Here is a 21,327-nt window from a genome sequence, read left to right as displayed (position 1 = left end):
ATGGGTGCCCAGTAATTCCTGAAACAGAAGTAAAAGTGTGAGGAAGAACCAATCCTCTTCCCTCAAGACACTCCTGTCAAGTAACAATGCTGCATTTACTAGTTTCCATGGCACCAAGTTGGGCTGCGGCCAGTGACAGGCCAGAAACATGTTAGGTGATAAAAGCTCTTCCTTCTGGCAGAATAAAAGTCCCAAATCTTAACACACCCTAAAGCAGGAGTCCTGCTATGTCACCAATGAAGAGTGTGCCTGACCTGAAAAGACACCTCAGTCCCAAGGTGCATCCCAAGTCCTCTCCTGACAGACATCCATCCTAGCACTCTGCTCCTATCCCTGCTTTCTGGTGAGAGAGCCTTGAAAGCACCCTGGCATTTCTGACTCTCCCTTCATGGGGCTGGTTACCTATGCAGAGCCAGGGACTTGTCTACCAAAGTGGTAATCAGGCAAACCTTAGGGCTGCTCTAAACGTGACTGCCCCTTGCTCTAGCAAGGAAGATCTCCCCTTTCCCTCATTTGTCACACAGAGGGTGGGACAAAACTGCTAGCTCAGTTAAATTGTGACAGCAGGCAGTCAGGATTTTGGCAATGATTTGGTACTTTGCCTTCTGGCCTTGGCTGAAAGCATGAAACACATTACAAACAGCCCTGTTCAAATCCCAGGTGAAGGATCCAGGAGCTCTGTTTGTGTCTGCAAATATCTTGCCCATCAGAGCTACAAATACTCCAAAACAGGCCCTAGTGGCAGCAGGAGAGACCCTGAAAGAAAAGATAGGAGGGAATGAAGTCCATCAGTGCTGAAGGGCTCCCAAAAAGGAGAGGGGGATCCTTACTCGGTGCTCCAGGGGAACCCAACCAAGATGGCCTTGGAAAAATGTCTGTCTGAGCCAAATATGGACATAGAACTGGAAGGGACCGCCTGGGTCTATGAGCCCATGGGATTCATTGCTTTCACAGGGAACCCTGTCATATTATCCTGTTCATGAACTTATCAAGCTCCAGCTTACAGCTAGTTAGGTTCTCTGTCCCCACTGCTGCTATTGATGGTAAGCAACCATCAAATGAGGATCTATTCAACTCTGTATGCGTAGGAAGAACCCCCATGGCTAAATACCTGACCCCACTCATACCCTGTGGGAATCTTGGTATCCCAGCGAGGTGGGTTGTCCAAGAACATCCTGGGGCAGAAGATTCAAACCCCTATTGTCCTTCAGAGGATAATGTTGGGGAGGGAAAATCTTGGGCAAGGAGAGCAGGGAAAACCTCTCTTCTTGAAGAAAGCACCAAAGACTAATGCTCCCACAGAGCTGATGGTATTGCACAGAATTGGGCTTTTTGGTTTCTTAGAAATCCTACACATGTGTCTGTGTTACTGTTAGATCATAGATCTAAATCTAATTCTTTGTGATCCTCTTGAAATATCTTATTCTCTATGCAGTGGGGTCCAGTGAATGGAGCACTAGAATGGGAGTCAAGAGACCTGCTCATTGACTTAACCTCTCTGTTCCTCCATTTCCCCACCTCTAAAATGAGGGCTCACACCCCACTGTAAAGCCCTTTGAGATCTAAGAATGAAAAGTACCATATAAGGGCTAAGTATTGATAACTGAATAGAGTGCTTTTTGAATGGGAAACTTGCTATGAAATAGAGTGTATTGTACCAAGGAGACTAGCAACTACCTGTAAGTCAAAAGCTCAGATTTCTCATCCATTATCTATCTGTTTTGTTAACTACAAGCACAACCTTCCAGTGCCACAGGGCAGGGGAGTCCTCCTTCTCAATGAGTTCATGGGAGGGAGGGAAAAAATCCTGATTCCTTGCTTCTGAACTGCATGTTCCATCGCTAATTAGGAACAGGCTTGGACAGGCCTGCCTTGCATAGAAAGGAAACCTACCTCTTGGGTGGAAGAAAGTATTGGCTGGTGTTTTATCGCTTGCTAAATTTAAATAACATGCCATTGATAGGAATGTGAAGAGATTACCCAGCAAGAAATGAACACAATAGCAAAACCACAGCAGAGTGAGTTAAGCTGTATTCAGATTGCCAGAGCAGACCTTCAACTACCAGTCCTGGTCAGAGTATGTGAGATCTTTTCCAAAGCACTGGAAAGCAAAGTTAAGATTGAGTTACTCTACCCATGGTGCTTTGCCAAACTGTCAAACCCTGACTATTATGGGAGTGTGGGGAGTTCACATTTGTCTAAGAGCAGAAATTTAGCTTGTATTTCTTCTAACCTGCTATGGTATTACTCATCACAAGATCAACTGGAGAGAGATGTGCATGTGGATCTTCCATTGAAGTCAGTGGGAGCTGGCTGGATCGAACACCTGGTGGCCTGCTGGTTCAGGTTGCTTTTGTATCCCGTTCCTGACCTGTGCTCTTTTCTTTGACATGAAGAGAAATGACAGACTTCGAGGCTTGCCCATCTCTGTAGTTAAACGTTTTGGATGTTCAGTTTCGATCTGGTTGACCATTTGATGAGCTTATGGGACAACAGGCCTTCTTGCAGTGTCATCCAGCAACCCTGTTATTACCCTGTGGGTGCCTTCTTCATCCCGCTTCTGCCCAGGACTCCCAGGAGCCTGACACACAAGGATTGAATTCATTGCTCAGGTTAGCAGGTGTTACCCCACTGTCCTGAGCAGAACTGCACCTCTTTACATCAGCGGTGAATTTGGCCTGCAGAAAAGTGTGCATCTTACTCTGATAAAAAGAAACAAAAGTTATAGTAAATAAGATGGACAATTTGGTTGAGGTTGTTGCACAAACTAGAAGTTACACAGGCAGGTTTAAGAGAAGAGGGAACACAACTAAAGGAGAATTTAAAGGCAGTCCTACTCTAGAGTAAATTGGCATAAATGCCATTGAAGCAACAGCTGGATGACGATGCTTTTAATAGGTTGGTGTTAGGGTCTGAGCCTGCAAAAATTTGAACATCTGGATAACTTTCCCTACATGAGTAATCTCATTGGATGTGTCTACACCACATTGTAAATCTGGGTTTGTGGAACACTGGCTTGCTTACTTGTGTCCACGCTGCATTGTAAACCTGGTGGACTTGAGTCTCACAGCTGTGTTAATTCTTCCAGACTGCACTAAGCAGAGCTTCTCACTCAGGTCTGTGGCTTGAGCTGTGTCCACACTGCAAAATTACAGGGCATGGACCTGTCACAATAGGACTCAAGATCTGACCCAGCCCCCGTTGCTTGTTACAAGAGTTTGCAATTCGGGGGGCTGTTTTAGATAGTCAGTCAGAGAGCAGCAATAACCAGGGTCAGCTCTTTTTCGTCTCCTTCAGACCAGGAGGTTGTGACCACTTGGAGATTCGGCGGCTGAAGTGAAGCTAGAACAGAATGCAGCAGCTTGAGTCTTAAGTACTGATAGTTTTTCACCATGACCAGATCCAACACCCACTGAAATAATCACTGTACATCCATTGACTTGGGTGGGTGCTATATCAGAGAGGTGTGGTCTTTCATGTGTGAAATACAACACTGGTCCTGGCCGCTTGTGGCCATTAAAGCCTGTTGTATTGACCAAATTCCAACTAGGGTAATCACATTTTGTCTGTAGTACTTACTGGTCAATTCACCTTGCAGTTTCACTTGGATACCATTGTGTAGTGTTACAGTGCACTGGTACAGATCACACCAGAAGTGGCTTCTTGAAAATGTGACACAAATGCACTGTTAAGCTTCCAACACCAGAAAGCAAATAAAAGGGACACCAGCCCAGTTGTCTATTAAAAACCTTGTGATTTTGGTGGAGCCTGACTCATGAGTGTTGAATGCGTTAGGCTGGCAATACTGGAGCTGGGCAGGGGGGCAAAAGGTACCTACAGGACTGGTGGGGTGTCAGGACTGAGCACCTTCAGCTGAGCTTGAGGACTAGCCGGCCCAGCCTCCAGGCAGATTAATGAGCTCAGCTGGGTTGTGGTAGAACTGCCTGATTGGCTGAGGGCCGCCAACAGGCCTGCCTTTTAAGCTCAGCTGCAGAAGCAGCTCACTGGCTGCTCAACAGTCCAACTACAACTGTGATTGCTCTTGCTCCTGTCCTGTTCTGGTCCTGTTCTTGCCTTGCTCCTGATTCCTGGCTTGGGCTCCAGCTCCACCCCTTGGCTCTGGTTTCTGGCCCCCACATTGAACCATGGAGCTGGACTGCTACACGTTTAGGAATTGGTCAGGATATGGGGTTCCCAAGCTAGAGGCCTTGTGCGGTTCACTAAAGCTGCATCCAGAGCATCTGACACAAGGTGCAGTTCTTCTCTCAAATGAGATTGAAAACCATAATGCCATTTTCCCAATCTTACAATCTCTCATTGGCTGCATGTCAAATGGGCTCAATTTACCAACAGATAGTTCCCTCTAGCTGCCAGCCCTGAAAACTCCTCCGAAGAGCTAAAAAATCTAGCTCCCACCTTTCTATCTTTAATACAGATCCTGCGAGCCCACTGTTTTGTCCTTATTTACATCTGTGCCACCCCCATTGCTCTGCGGCTATGTCCTCCCTGACATCTGAGCAGCCCTCTTGCGGCCCAAGACTCTGCAGCCAAGGAGCACAGTGAACAATCCACCCTGGGCCTCAGAACTGTACTCCAGAATCTACATTTTCTTTCAAAGGAATTGCCATTCTAGCCCTTCTGCTTGGGAAGAAAACCTTCCAAATGCGTAAAACATCTACGGGGAAGGAAAAAGAAAAGGAGTACTTGTGGCACCTTAGAGACTAACCAATTTATTTGAGCATGAGCTTTCGTGAGCTACAGCTCACTTCATCGATGCATACCGTGGAAACTGCAGCAGACTTTATATATACACACAGAGAATATGAAACAATACCTCCTCCCACCCCACTGTCCTGCTGGTAATAGCTTATCTAAAGTGATCATCAAGTTGGGCCATTTCCAGCACAAATCCAGGTTTTCTCACCCTCCACCCCCCCCACACAAATTCACTCTCCTGCTGGTGATAGCCCATCCAAAGTGACAACTCTCTACACAATGTGCATGATAATCAAGTTGGGCCATTTCCTGCACAAATCCACGTTCTCTCACCCCCCTCCCAAAAACCACACACACAAACTCACTATCCTGCTGGTAGTAGCTCATCCAAAGTGACCACTCTCCCTACAATGTGCATGATAATCAAGGTGGGCCATTTCCAGCACAAATCCAGGTTTTCTCACCCCCCCCCACCCCCATACACACACAAACTCACTCTCCTGCTGGTAATAGCTCATCCAAACTGACCACTCTCCAAGTGTGTGTGTGGGGGTGGGGGGGTGAGAAAACCTGGATTTGTGCTGGAAATGGCCCACCTTGATTATCATGCACATTGTAGGGAGAGTGGTCACTTTGGATGGGCTATCACCAGCAGGAGAGTGAATTTGTGTGGGGGGGTGGAGGGCGAGAAAACCTGGATTTGTGCTGGAAATGGCCCAACTTGATGATCACTTTAGATAAGCTATTACCAGCAGGACAGTGGGGTGGGAGGAGGTATTGTTTCATATTCTCTGTGTGTATATAAAGTCTGCTGCAGTTTCCACGGTATGCATCCGATGAAGTGAGCTGTAGCTCACGAAAGCTCATGCTCAAATAAATCGGTTAGTCTCTAAGGTGCCACAAGTACTCCTTTTCTTTTTGCGAATACAGACTAACACGGCTGGTACTCTGAAACCTACGGGGAAGGGTGACACCAAGTGAATTACATATCCGACTAAATGATGCAAGGGAGCCCACCCTGATTGTATTTTCCTGTTAAATAAAGTAAAATAAAACTTGATTTTTTTTGTTTAAATGTACTTGAAGCCACCCCAGAATTTCCAGTTTCCTACATGCAAACTGAAATGTGTGCTGCTGAAACCAGGGGCCTTGTCTCGGAACTTAGTCCAACTTGTTGGGGAGCACACCGGCCTCTTCAACAGACTTGCACAGGGGCTAGCATTGGGGGACTGTGGGGTTGCCCAAGTGGCCATGCAGCTGGAACTTATGTGTTTGCTGATTATTAACAAATTGGATAGGATGCATGGCCCAGAAGGGAATCCAGTTCACTCTCTTGGATTCTGCAGGTCAGGGGGAAGTAGAATCTTGCTTTGTCCCCCGTGGCATCATCCTCTCCAACTCTGGATACGTCGAGAGAACGGAGCTGTGGAGTGAGAAGTCACTGTCCTTACACAGCTGCATATCAGGACAGAGCAGCACTTAATCTGAGGAGGTCCATAAACTTGCTTCCGTGGAAGAGAGTCAGTGCTGGAAGAGAGTAGGAAAGTGGGCTCAGGGGATGTCTGAGTTGCCTTCTGGGGACCCAGAAGGATAAGAACATAAGAATGGCCATTCTGGGTCAGACCAAAGGTCCATCCAGCCCAGTATCCTGTCTGCCGACTGTGGCCAATACCAGGTGCCCCAGAGGGAGTGAACCTAACAGGTAATGATCAAGTGATCTCTCTCCTGCCATCCATTTCCAACCTCTGACAATCAGAGGCTAGGGACACCATTCCTTACCCATCCTGGCTAATAGCCATTAATGGACTTAACCTCCATGAATTTATCCAGTTCTCTTTTGAACCCTGTTATAGTCCTAGCCTTCACAACCTCCTCAGGCAAGGAGTTCCACTGGCTGACTGTGCGCTGAGTGAAGAAGAACTTCCTTTTATTTGTTTTAAACCTGCTACCCATTAATTTCATTTGGTGGCCCCTAGTTCTTATATTATGGGAACAAGTAAATAACTTTTCCTTATTCACTTTCTCCACACCACTCATGATTTTATATACCTCTATCACAGTGGTTCCCAAACTTGTTTTACTGCTTGCTCAGGGAAAGCCCCTGGCGGGCCGGGCTGGGAGCTGCGATTGGCCGAACCTGTGGACGCGGCAGATAAACAAACCGGCCTGGCCCGCCAGGGGCTTTCCCTGCGCAAGCGGCGGAACAAGTTTGGGAACCACTGTTCTATCATATCCCCCCTTAGTCTCCTCTTTTCCAAGCTGAAAAGTCCTAGCCTCTTTAATCTCTCCTCATATGGGACCCGTGCCAAACCCCTAGTCATTTTAGTTGCCCTTTTCTGAACCTTTTCTAATGCCAGTATATCCTTTTTCGAGAGGAGGGGACCACATCTGTACACAGTATTCAAGATGTGGGCGTACCATGGATTTATATAAGGGCAATAAGATATTCTCTGTTTTATTCTCTGTCCCTTTTTTAATGATTCCTAACATCCTGTTTGCTTTTTTGACTGCCGCTGCACATTGCGTGGACGTCTTCAGAGAGCTATCCACGATGATTCCAAGATCTTTTTCCTGATTAGTTGTAGCTAAATTAGCCCCCATCATATCGTATGTATAGTTGGGGTTATTTTTTTCCAATGTGCATTATTTACATTTATCCACATTATATTTCATTTGCCATTTTGTTGCCCAATCACTTAGTTTTGTGAGATCTTTTTGAAGTTCTTCACAGTCTGCGTTGGTCTTAACTATCTTGAGCAGTTTAGTATCACCTGCAAACTTTGCCACCTCACTATTCACCCCTTTCTCTAGATCATTTATGAATAAGTTGATTAGGATTGGTCCTAGGACTGACCCTTGGGGAACACCACTAGTTACCCCTCTCCATTCTGAAAATTTACCATTTATTCCAACCCTTTGTTCCCTGTCTTTTAACCAGTTCTCAGTCCATGAAAGGATCTTCCTTCTTATCCCAGGACAACTTAATGTACGTAAGAGCCTTTGGTGAGGGACCTTGTCAAAGGCTTTCTGGAAATCTAAGTACACTATGTCCACATGTTTGTTGACTCCCTCAAAGAACGCTAATAGATTAGTAAGACATGATCTCACTTTACAGAAACCACATCGACTTTTGCCCAACAATTTATGTTCTTCTACGTGTCTGACAATTTTATTCTTTACTATTGTTTCAGCTAATTTGCCCAGTACTGACGTTAGACTTACCGATCTGTAATTGCCGGGATCACCTCTAGAGCCCCTTTTAAATATTGGCGTTACATTAGCTATCTTCCAGTAAGTGGGTACGGAAGCTGATTTAAAGGACAGGTTACAAACCATAGTTAATAGTTCCGCAATTTCACATTTGAGTTCTTTCAGAACTCTTGGGTGAATACCATCTGGTCCCGGTGACTTGACACTGTTAAGTTTCTCAATTAATTCCAAAATCTCCTCTAATGACACTTCAATCTGTGACAATTCCTCAGATTTGTCACTGACAAAGGACGGCTCAGATTTGGGAATCTCCCCAACATCCTCAGCCATGAAGACTAAAGCAAAGAATTCATTTAGTTTCTCCCCAATGATTTTGTCGTCTTTAAGTGCTCCTTTTGTATCTCGATTGTCCAGGACCCCACTGGTTGTTTAGCAGGCTTCCTGCTTGTGATGTACTTAAAACATGTTTTGTAATTACCTTTTGAGTTTTTGGCTAGCTGTTCTTCAAACTCCTTTTTGGCTTTTCTTATTACATTTTTACATTTAATTTGACAGTGTTTATGCTCCTTTCTATTTACCTCACTAGGATCTGACTTCCACTTTTTAAAAGATGCCTTTTTATCTCTCACTGTTTCTTTTATATGGTTTTAAGCCACGGTAGCTCTTTTTTAGTTCTTTTACTATGTTTTTTAATTTGGGGTATACATTTAAGTTGGGCCTCTATTATGGTGTCTTTGAAAAGTGTCCATGCAGCTTGCAGGGATTTCACTCTAGTCACTGTACCTTTTAATTTCTGTTTAACTAACCTTCTCATTTTTGCATAGTTCCTCTTTCTGAAATTAAATGCACAGTGTTGGGCTGCTCAGGTGTTCTTCCCACCACAGGAATGTTAAATATTATTATATTATGGTCACTATTTCCAAGCAGTCCTGTTATAGTTACCTCTTGGGCCAGAGTGGGAGAAATGGCCTTGGCAGACAGCTGTCACAGTTAACTTGTGGCAAGGGCGGAATGCTGGCCTGGGGGACAGGAAATAAGGACTCCAACCCGCCCTCCCCTGGGAGAGGCTGCTGCTTGTCTAACCACTTCCACACCTCACTTCTCTCTTTTGTTCTGTTTAAGTTATTTTATGTTCCCCGTTTGCTGTCTGTTTTTATCACCTAATCTTGACATAGCTAGATTATGCCCTGGAATACAAAACTGCATGCTTGGAGTCATGCATGCTGTTTTGAAACACCCACAGGTGTGTCTGGCTTTCAAAACTGTATTCTATAAAAAGTGAATAAAATGTCAGGTTAAGGAATAGGTTGGTTCAAGTTTGCTTCTGAGGGTGGGAGAAAATTCAAGGTTGTGACTCATTTCTGAACCAGCTCTCCATCCCTAATGCAATCCAGGTGCTTTCCTGTGGCCATATCCTCCACACAATCCATTATACTTCCTTTTGATGGACTCTTCCATTTGATCTCACTCATCCTGTTGTCTGCTTTGGAAGATGAATTTTCTTAAGTTCCTCAAATTTAGGGGACTGAGTGCAAATGCAAAGTCATACAGCTGCTTCAGATTCTTGGAGTGAGTACTGCGTAGGACAGCAGGTTTCTGCTTGGAGGACAGTTAATGAACTGACCGTTCCCAATCTTCAAGCCAGATATTAAATTACTCAGTTTAGTTGAGATACACCCCATGCAGAGGACCAGAACAAGACTAGGCACCATTTAGCCCATCCAAATGGGACTTAAAGTGGGATGCAAGTGGTACATACATATGCCTTTGTGCTAGCTCTAAGCACAGAGGTGAATTTCACTCTCTCCCCTTTCATAATGTTATCAAAGCAGAGTGGAATTTAGTTAATATTTAACCATATCATCCTAATTAATGTCCTTTGTAAAGGTAACCTTTATGAATTTCCTTTCTAGTATCTCCTGATGGTAGTTCTTTTCTCTAGCATATTTAATATACACAGTACTCTCCTAATAGCAAATATAAGGGCCACCTTCAATGTAATCTTCAAATTCACACTATTAGAGGAGGATAAAATTAATTCCTTTACGGCCTTCTCTGTGTTCACTCAAAATGCATTATCTCCTAGGGAGAATGTCCAAAACTCCATCTTGGTAGTCTAGTTTTAGGAAACTAATAATAATGGTGATATCTTTATAATTTGATCTAATGATTCTCCTCTTGAAGGATCCCAAAGTAGATTATAGCCTATCAATATATAGAACTCAGGCACTAATTCAGACAGCTGCGGGGTGCAGTGTGGTAGCTGTTTAACAGCTTATAGCAACACCACATAAGTAGTTTTATAGGAGATGAATGGGGTGGGGGGAAGCTGTTTCCAACTGGAAATAAAGGGGGGTTGGATTTAGGGAGGGGAAAAAATTGGAATTTCACCCGGACACTGCTGCTAATATTTCTCAGAATCTTTAATGACCAAAATTGGTCTGGATCTTTTTGTCTCATCCAAAAGTCAGGAAAACAGGAGTATGAGTTGAGATCATTGATTGTATTCCCAAATATAGTATTCACTATGGCTAAGTAATATACGAAGAAAATATGTGACTAAATCATAGGTACTGAGGGGGAAAAAACAATAGGGTAGAATCTACCCCAGAGTAAGTTTAAAATCAATGTAGTTACACCAAGGATGAATTAAGATATAACCCTGTCCCCTTTGCTGAATGAAGTCTATATGGAGCCAGGATGACTGCTTTTCTCAAGAAGAATGCAATGGCCTGCCATGAGGGTAACACTTATGACTAGATCTCAGCGGGAAATGGCTTTCCCATCCTGCAAAAAATGTTAAAATCTTAGAAAAATGTTCCCATCTCATCTCAGGACAAAAGATCAGAATCTTGGAAACTTTGGAACTCCTTCTCCTAAACAATCAGTGTCCGCAATAACCTCACTGCTTTCAAAACTAAACACAAAATTCAGCTGTTTGACTTACATTTTCCATAATAATTGTATGATCATTTTAAAAACACACATACCAATCAAAATCAATAAACCCTTCCCTAAGGGAAATGTTAAATATGCCAAGAACTAATCCCTGCGGGACTGCCCTGGAAACCCCTCAGTCAATGATGATTCCCTATTTAGAGTTACGTGTTGAGACCTATCGGTTTGGCCAGCTTTTAGTCCATTTAATGTGTGCTAGGAAAATTTTATATATTTCTAGTTTTTAATCAAAATATTGTGTGGTACCAAGTCAAAGTATGTTATGTCAACACCATTTATTAGTCACACTTTGTAATCTCATAAAAAAAAAATCAAGTTAGTTGGACAGAATCTATTTTCCATAAACCCTCATTGATTTGCATTAATTACATGACCTTCCTTTAATTCTTTATTAATTGAGACACATATCAGCTGCTCCATTATCTTGCCCAGGCCTGATGTCAGACTGGGAGGCCTATAATTATCCATGTCATCTCATTTACCCTTTTAAAAATATGGGCAGACTAGCTTTTTTCCAGACTTCTGGAACATCCCCAGTGTTCTAAGTCTTATTAATTCTAATAGATCGGTGAGACATGATTTCTCTTTACAAAAACCATTGCAAGTTTCTGATTTATATTCATTACTATCAATTTTTCTTTTCTTTTTTATTTCTTCATTTAATCGTTTATACATACAGATGCCTTCACTTCCCTTCTAAACCAGGTTAGCCTTCTTTCTCGATTGTGGCTTTTGGGGCATCTAGCAAAGTGTTTTTAAACAATTTCTGATTATCATTCACATTTTTTGGATTAAATTCTTCCTCCCAGCTGATTGGGCTCATAATTGTTTCCAAAATTGTAAAATTGGCTCTTTTAAAAGCACCAAATATCTAATTCTGGGCTGGACCTAATTCTGTTTACACACTCTAAATGTGATCAAGTCATGATAGTTTGTACATAAGCTACCATTAATTTTTAGTTCTATAATCAGTTCCTTTTTTTCTGTCAAGATGAGGTCTAATATAAAATTCCCCTGTGTTGGATGCAGCACTCTTTGAGTTAGGAAATTGTCATCTATAACATTTAGAAATTAACAGGGATGTTTTAGTATTGTCAGCAAGAGACCTTTAGCATGCGTCCCTCCAGTTGAAATCCCCCATGATCTCGCTGCTTTTCTCGCCTGCATATTATAGATAGATGCGTGAGGAGCTGGTCATCCTGTTCTCTAGTGTCATTGGTGGTCTGTAGCGGACACCAGCTGCTACTTCATCTTGTGCTTTATCTGTTGGGATATTATCAGTAAGCGTTTAAGATAATTTTCCTCTGAGTTATCAGTGACTCAGAAACAGATAATGCCATTTTTGAAATGGAGCGCCATTCCCCCTCCCTTTTTGCCCACTCGATGGGGTATAACCATTGATTTTTAACATTCCAGGTAGAATCAGCGCATGAAACGTGTACCTTGTTAAACAGGATCTTTCCCGAGAATGAGCACGATCTCACCCAGTTCTGATGCTAACACACTTCTCACTAGGAGCTCCCATGGTCTTCTCCCATATATCTGTTCCCATGCTAATTAAACTCAGAGTGAGGGACAGATGGTAATGTTAGTTGTCACAATGTATGATGTGGTGGTGGTTGTTCCCAGGTGCTTCTAGTCACTCGGAACCCAGGGACTCCGATGGTCTCCAGACCCTGTGTGTTAGCAATACCCAGTGTATGGATGCTGCTTCTAGTTGCTGGCCTAAGTGAGGCTAAAAACAGCCACACCCCTAGCTCAGATAGAAGGGGCTGGGGTTTGGGGGTTGAGAGCCCTGGATTCAAGTCCTGCTGCCAGCTGTATGCTGCAAGTTTGTGTTCAACCAGAGCATATTACACAACGGTGCCTACGTGGTACTTGAACCCTGTGGAGTTCAGAGTCAGTGATCAGGCTTGTTTGCGAGGAAGAGTATATAACACGCTGCTCTAGTTCATGTTTCCCTCTAGTGGCTGGGTCCGGTGGCTATCACACTTTGCTCCTAACAGGTGTGGGAATACTCACGAAGCTCCAGTAGTCGAGGCCTGTACTTTTGTTGCTGAAGGACCTGAGTTCAGTCCACCTCTGATAACTCGGGTTGTCTGTAGGTGTCATTACACATACACAGTGAGATAGTTAGCTCTTTAGCTACTGGACTAAAGTATAACGCTGTTGGTTTTATGGTGCATCAGACAGCACTTCTGTGTCCCCCAGCGCCATTCTTAGGCCTCGGTTCATTGCTAACTCAGAGGGCAGAGCATCGCTTCCTGTATCGCACCAGTACTATTTCCTGTTGTGCTTGTACTTCTCTTGGCAGTGTCCCATCCAAATACTGACCAGACTTAACCCTATGTCATTTGTGAGCTCAGACAGCATGAGATCAGCACAAGGTGACCCAACCTGTTTGGGACAGGTGGTGGGAAAGGGCTTTAATTTAATAAATATTGTTCATGGTTGAGTAAAAAAAAAAAAATTCTTTATTTTTCAACAGAAAAATTTCCAGGCTGCAGTTCAATAAGGTGAAGCTGGAAGATGCTGGGGAGTATAGCTGTGAAGCGGAGAATGTTCTAGGGAAAGACACAGCAAAAGGCAGCCTTAATGTGAGAAGTGGTAAGTTGAGACACCAGAGACTGTCAGGAGACAGCTATTGCCTTTCTTACACTGGGACAGCATGTTCTGCACATGATCTGTCTTGTGTATTGTTTAATACTTTCAGGATATCAAGTGAAACAATCTCGGGAGATAAAGAAAAATGCAGCCTAAGCATAAATGTTTATTATCGCCATCTGCCACTGGCAGAGTGGTTGATCTACACTTTAAATAAACTGCAGACTAAATATTATTTAAAAAAAAACAATTGGAGGTGGTGGGTTTATACTTTTTAGAAGCATTTCTGAGAAGCAAAGGAGATGACTAGTTAAGGTATAACTTCTCTATGAGTGAAATGCCGACTGATTTTCATCCAGCAAGGTCCCTCTCCCTGGGAGTCACATGTGGGCTACTGAATGAAGTCTGTGGTTGGGTGTCAAAAGACTTTAAATTTTGTTACAGACTTGGTCATGCCACATGATCCTCCTACTGCTTACTACTACAAATAATAATGCTGCTCAAATATGATTAAGTTGTGTTGCTCACAGCTTTAAATGGGACTATTTTCCGTATTAAGCACTCCTTCGGTAGGGTTTGCAGACTTGGGCCTCTACTTGTAACCTTGGGTAGGCTAATCAATCTCTCTATATGTCTTGATTACCCCATCTGTAAAAATAAAAGGTGCCAATCCAGATCTGTAAAGGCCTCCAGATGCAAAATGCTAGTTGGGTGTTAAGCATTGTGTCTGAAGAGAGCCCTCAGGCTCTGTTATATCTTTTCCATTTAGGAAAAGAATCCAAAGTTAGTTAACTGGACAGCACAGCCCCTTTAAACTGTTTGAACTGCATTCTCAAATCTAGACAGTCATTATGATAGCAACATGTGCATGCGCAACCCGTAATTGCGCCTAGAAATCAGACACAGCGCACATGTATTTTATGGTCTCCACTTAGGCAGGTGTGTTTGGAAAATGTAGTCCTTTTATACGTAACTCTTCTGCCCGTCAGAGTTGGCAGCAACAAGGGCCAGGTTCAGTATCTAGGGGCTCTGTTTTAATAACACAAGGCAAAACCGGCTCGAGCCCCCACCCAGTGACCAGGGATAATTACATACCACCCCCCTGAGCGTCTCTGAGACGCAATACTTCCCCTCTCACAAGCACGGAGTCTGAGTGTAGCAAAAGCCTTTTAATAAAGGAGGGAAACAATGCGCCATTATGTTGGGGAAACACCGCAACCAGGATTCATAACCCAAACCGTGAGCAAAAGACCCACCCCCAAAGTCAGTTTGGCAGTGTTCTTTCCCCCTCAGGGTCTTAAGTCCAGCAGTCACCCCACCCACAGTTTTCTGACAGTGGTCAGTGCAGCCCCCCAGAGTTCAGAAGTTCCTCCGCAGAGTTTACCTCCCAGCCTGGGTGATATTTACTGGGTGGAAGTGAGAGGAGGTATGGGGGGGGGGATCTCACGTGCTCCACTGCTCAGGTCGATGGCCGATTGCCACACCTCTCCATGTGACTCTGCTGTAGTCTTCACCGCCTGCTGCTCCTCTCCGCTAGCCGCCTTGCTATCCGCTCTGCTTGCCACCCCGCTATCATTCCATTCACAACACTATCCGCTCACCATGCCACTTCACGAACTGCTCTGCTCCACCAGCCACTCAGCAATATATCTTCAGCCCCTCCGCCCCCCACTACTTAACACAGCACTCAGTGATTTCAGCTTGTAGTAGAGGAGCCTCAGTGCTGGTGCACCGTTGGCCCAAAGTGAATTCAGCTCAGCAGCCTGTAACTAGACTCCAAATAAGCTCTGATATTCCACAGTAGAGAGAGAAGGAGGTGCCAGTGGTGTTTCAGACCCTCAAAAGAGGCCCACACCACCAGATACAAATATCTATCCCCAACCTCTCTCAATTCACTGGGTTTTGGAACCCATATCCCTTATCTAGCGAGTGCTACTTAGTTGATGGTGAGTCCCTCTGTCATAAAACAGTTCCACTGTCCTTGATTCACATAATCAGGGTAACAACACTTTATCCTTCCTGTCCCAATAACAGAGAAACTGGGGATCCCACAGCAGCCAAAGTGACCATTTGGGCTGCTGTGGGCTCATGCTAGGTGGGGTGGGTGTGTCTATGCAAACAAAATCAGCCCTGAAGTTCTTTTCCACAACTCGCCACAATTCACCACCAGATATCAGGGTAGAGCTCATCCTGACTCTGCTTACATATATTTCATCCATCTGAGACTGATAAGTCACTGATGATACTTTCCACTCAATGAGGATGGAGTCCGCCTGTGTGGTTGTACCTCACCTAGCCCACAGAGCGCTGATAGGAGTGCCAGTGAAATACAAAGCATAATTATGGCAATTTAATGCTGCTAGTTCCCACAAATTCCGACGGTATCTGCATTATGTAGCATATAAATATTTCTTCAGATGACAGGTAGGGTATGATATGAGAAGTGTGTGTTGGTGGAAAGGACAAAGGGTTTTCATTCATTCCTTGCCTAGTTTGGAGGTTGCATCTTAGACCGATGTCCACGATCTCACCTGGAATTTGCAAGGGCTATTCTGGCCACTGAAAACCAGGAATAACAAATGCGAAGTTCTGGTCTCTCAGCCTAATTCTCCGGGCTGTCCCCTTACTGAGTGGGAGTTGTAGATTCCATGGTGATGGAAGCACTAGAAATACAGAAAGACTGACTCAGTCGTACCTACTGTAGAGGTGTTAATCCACCACCAAAGCTTCCTCACAAGCATACCTTTGTGGCATTTAGCTGCATTAACAGTAACATCTTTACTCTTGCTGCTTGCCAGTCATCAGCATCAGTGCAGAATAGCTGATACTTAGTACGAGGCCTAGGGCTCTAATGGTGATCACTCGTGAAAGGTAAATATTAAGGTGGTAATCACTGTATGCAATCACAGTCCACCACTGTTCTGACCTTGTCAGTCTCCTCTTTGAATCCTTTCATTGGCTCCCTGTGCTTCTGCACCAAGTTCAAACTTCTCGTTCTTCCCCACTGCCTGCATCTTTGCTCACCCAGAGTTTCCTGGCTAAGCAGGTACTGCATGCTTCTTCCATTCTCATTTTACTGCCAAATTCTCCCAGCCTGCCCCGTCCAGCTGTCCTTATGCACCAAACAGTGACCCCCTCTTTCTTCAGATCTCTCCTTAAGGAACATGTCTTACGTGATGCCTTTCAGTAGTATGCTTTCCATGATATTTATTGCTCTTTGAGTCTGCATCTTCCTCTGGTGGGTGAACTTCATTGTCTTGTCTATGAATTAAATTGTAAGCTCCTTGGGGCAGGTCCTGTGCGTCTCTTTCAGCATGAGCCTACTGCATAAATCTTTCTTATTCTATAAAGAACATTGATAAACCAGTAAAGAAAGCAGGAAACACAAATACAGCGAAATAGGAAAGAACACATGCATGTCAGAAGTTCACACTGAACAGTGGTGGCTGTACTACATAGACAGTCAAAGAAAACCAGACACAGGTTACCCATGCCCTTTGATTCATTTCATTCAAAATGGACTTCACCTGAGTAAAGCAAAGAAGAGAAAAGGAAGAAATAGGAATAAAACCCCAATCTGTGAGAACACTTGCTACAGAATCTTATGTCTTCTACAAGGAAAATAAATCGCAAAATTCTAGATCTTTTTATAGGTGATAAGACGGATGTCAAGTTAACTGATATGATAAAGGTAAGGTCTGATCCAGAGACCCTTGCATGTGGCAGCTCCATTGTGCAATATAACAGTGTGATACTGCTGTGGGGTTTTTGTTTTGTATTTTTAATTAAAAGGAGAGTTTAGCTCTGGTGAAAGGTACTGGATTGGCACCAGGCACTGAGATTCATAGGGCTGATCCCAGCTGCTGACCTCCTACACAGGGGTGCAGTCAGTGCTTAAGTTGTAATGAAAGAGATACCAGGGCTCAAGCAATGATTTAATTTTAAATTTTAAACTTATGACTTTGAATTGGCAATAATAACACCGTACATTCAGTCCATAACACATTGATTTGAAAGAGCAGCCCACTGTATTGTACTAGTGTTAGATGTTTACAACTTTGTATTCTACATCATATACAAAGTAGTAGCATGTGCAGAAAAAAATTAAAAGCAACCGCAGGGAAAAAAAAGTCTGAATATATTTGCTAGCTACAAACCTCTCCACCTTTGCCCTTGCTCTCTTCCGAGTGTTGTTATACAATGTTATTCTCACACCTCTGCTGTACCCGTGCCCCAAACACACACCCATTCTTTGTTCAGTTGAAATTACAGTAACGGTGGTATTATATTGTACTACTACTTAACAATGAGCTATGGTGCTTTACAGTAACAACTTTTAAACGAGTCACTAAATATAGTTAACTATGTCTGCTTTGTTTTCTATATTGTTAAGGAACATTGTTAAGAGCAATGAAAAATTATATTTTAGTCACTTCTTTGGACCGAACAAATATAACCAAATTAAAAAATAAAAAGATTTAAGATCTTTCTTTACCCTAATCCTGCAGTGTTTGGGAGAAGGGGCGTTGGATACAGCCTTGTGCTTTATTTTGCCAGAAAAAACAGCAAGTGTATTTGCACCCGCTACTAGAGCTCTACATGGGACTATTTTTTTAATCCCTGCTCCTGTCCCGCCCTGCAATACCCACTCCTGCATTGTTGGAGGTTTTTCCCACTCAAGCTATTATGGCAGTGGGTCCTGGGGATCCCAGTCCTTCTGCAAGGCACTACTCCCTACCGTTTTTTTTCATCCTCTCCATTTTTCTGCCCTTCTGTGCCCCAGCTTTGCATCCAGGGTGGCTGCACTGCTTGTCCCTCCCTGGTTACGACCCTAATGGGTACAACTGTGTTGAGAATTTTAAGAAAAACATTTCAGAGGAAAAAATAGAGATTTTTTTTCACTTTCCTAACTGATGCAACCAACCCAGGGGTGTGGGGGCTCTGAACTGCCAAGCCCAGAAGTGCCGGGACTCATCCCTGACAAGCCCCAGCACAAATTAAGCACTAGCTGCAGCATTATATGTGGAGACCTGGGACCCACAAAACTTGTAACGAGCCTCCTGGGCCAATGGGACTGTGTCACCCCTTCAGTGTGCACTCTGTCCCCTTCTAGCTATGGCTATGCTACAGGTGGAGGTTGATAAGGCTGCTACAGTCTTGGCTCACAGAGCAGGGTCTTTTAGCTCACGCTCTAGAGGCACGTGCGTTTCGACCCATAAGTCTGAGGTTCAATCCCTGCTGCCCACAACCCAGCCAGGGGACACTATAGTTTTTGCAAAGTAATTTTTACTCCTCCCCACCGACACTTTTTAAAATTTATTTTCTTTTGCGAAAGGTGTCTATTCCAAGTTCTAGGATCCTTTGCTAGGAATTGAATTGGAAATATAATACATAACAAAGGCCAAAAATAAATAAGAGCAAAAAAGAAGGCCCAAACCGATGGCCACTCGTAACTCTCAAAAATGCCAATTTGCAAAAATAAACATCCTACCTCCCCTGTCCTCAATTCTCACTGAACCAAAACCTTCCATCCCCCACATCTGAGCCCTTTATAATGGATGGCCTTTTCAGGGCAACTTGTCCAAGCTACTGCAGACCAGGGAGCAGGGAATTCCAAAGTCCCTCAAGTAGCACATGCCCAGACAGCAGTCCTCTCTCTGATAACACAGGGGGCTCCAGCACAAGTGCTTCTGCCAAGCACAACCACAGCAGGACTGAATGGAACGAGGTCTCTCTCAGCCAAGCAGGCCCATGTAGAACTTTATTGGCTGAGATTAGCCCCTTAAATGCATCCCAGGCAGCCGGTCCATACACAGCACTAGTGAGATATGCTGATGAGGAGCTATTCCACTTCACAAGCGAGCAGCTGTGCTCTGTACCAGCTCCGGTTTCCAAAGAAGTGCACACATCACACAAACCCTCGCCACAGTTAGCACTCATTTTAAACCCTGGTCTCAGCGGAGGAATCTAGGACAGAATATCATCTCCTCTCCATGATACAGGTGGTTCTGGCAAGTCAAGGTCCAGGTGCACTGAGAGAAGTCTCTCACTGCTGTGTCTTGCACTGCACCTGCTCTGTGGGCTAAGGGACTGAATTCTCTAGGGCTGCTTGTTCAGCACTTTCAGCATTAATTACATACACTGAAGGAAATGAAATATGGAAAAGAATTTGTATCTTAGAATAAAAAATATATGAGTTAAATGATGAGTCCATCAAAACTTCTTTCAACAAAAAGTTGGGTTTTTCATTTCCCAGAAAGTGCCTAATTGCCATGAAAATTTTCAGTTTTTCATCAGAAAAAGGAAAAGTCCCACAATAAAAAACTTTCAGATGAAAGTGATTTCCCCCAATTTTTGGCAGTTTTTGGCTGAACATTTTTGATTTTCAGTCAAAAACTTGCAGTTTTCAGTTGCTGAAAGTGAAACATTTTCACTTTTTTGGGGGAACATTAGAATTTTCCAAGCAGCTCCTTCAAGTAATCTACTCTTGACGTGCCAATGGCATAGATTGTAGTGACAAGGCCACATCTAAGAGACAGAAATGCACCCCCCCCCCTTACCAGATGCATGCGGAGAACCTGAGTTTCAAACCTCTTTTTGCTTTTGTTTGTGTTTTCCTTTAATTGCTCTTTCCCACTGTTCTCTTTCTGTTCACCTTTCAGAGAGGTAAGTGGTGGACATCCCAGTACTGCATCCCCAAGGTGATTTCCCAGAAGTGTCTCCTAGGCCTTGTTGTCCTGCTGGTGTCTCCTTTTCCTTTTGCAAATTTTGAGAGAGATAAGGAGCTGTGCACTGGATAGTGATTGCGCCAGCTGGTGACACCTGTCAACCGTCTTGAGTATAGTGAATAAGGAATGTGCATGCCTAGAATTTTCCAGTATTCCTTACCCATAGAAAATTTCCATACCAAAGCAAACCACTAGTCTATCTAGTCTGATATATCTCCTTGGTTAGTGGCTACTATATTGCACAGAGGAAGGTGAAAAAGCAAACAGTCCGCCATTGTGAAACAGAGAAGTTTCTTCCTGTCTTCTGCAAACTGATCAGTTTAAGCCCTTCAGCATACATGCTGATCATCTATTGCATTACTTTATCTTGCATAGCTACAAATGTTACTTACAGTCATAAAATTATGCTTCCTTTCTTAAACTAAGTCAGTGTTTGTCTCAGTGGCTTCCTGTGGCCCCATCTTTGGTTGCTAGTCACCATTACATCAAAGAAGAATCCATCATTCCACTGTCTCATCTATGTGTCAAATTCAGGGCTGTATATCCATTTCCTCCTGCTGCTTTTTAAACACAGGGATGATAATAGAGTGAAGCTTCTTACATCTGGAGGATTAACAAAGAATTGCACTGTGCTGGGCCACTCCTTAACATACCTGCTTTACCTGATTATTCAAATGAAAACGCGAATAGGCCAACCCCTACAAACACATTTAAAATCCTCCTTGGATAGTCTGTAACCAGCAAGTCCCTCAACACCTGTTCCAACACATATCCCCAACATAGCTAATCCACCATGATCTTCAGCTGCAAATGGATATTTTGTTCACTGCTTTCTACCTTAATTTCCCCAGGAACAACGAATGCACCACAAGTCTTACCTGCTTCAGAAACTAAATTAGTTGTAATGGAAGACAAGTGTAAGTACCTTCTCCCCAACACCCAGATTCTTTCTCTTTATTTATTTTGCTTTTACAACACATTTCACTTTAATATTTTATCACATGCTGGCATATACTTAATCTCCACTTCTGCTTTAGTTTCCAAGAAAGCCCTTGATCGCTAACTAAATCCTTCAAAGGAAATGTTTGTTTCTGACACCCAAGCTGCAGAG

General features: G+C 43.6%; 1 protein-coding gene across 3 annotated transcripts in view; it reads left to right on the top strand.

The window, feature by feature from the left end:
• The window catches only part of NRG2 (neuregulin 2), a 314,296-nt gene that overhangs the window by 201,095 nt on the left and 91,874 nt on the right, over nt 1-21,327 (top strand). For 2 of the 3 annotated variants that reach the window (XM_084636241.1, XM_084636240.1), the window contains 2 exons: nt 13,373-13,491; nt 21,068-21,133. In XM_084636241.1, coding sequence (XP_084492367.1) covers nt 13,373-13,491; nt 21,068-21,133 — 185 coding nt within the window. The remainder of the gene's footprint in view (nt 1-13,372; nt 13,492-21,067; nt 21,134-21,327) is intronic. The other variant, XM_084636242.1, reaches the window with a different exon arrangement.

Source organism: Lepidochelys olivacea (assembly GCF_965140295.1).
Source record: "Lepidochelys olivacea isolate rLepOli2 genome assembly, chromosome: 8".
In the NCBI taxonomy this organism is placed as follows: domain Eukaryota; kingdom Metazoa; phylum Chordata; order Testudines; family Cheloniidae; genus Lepidochelys; species Lepidochelys olivacea.
Note: the sequence above shows the minus strand (reverse complement) of the source record. Positions and strands in the feature narration are given on the sequence as shown.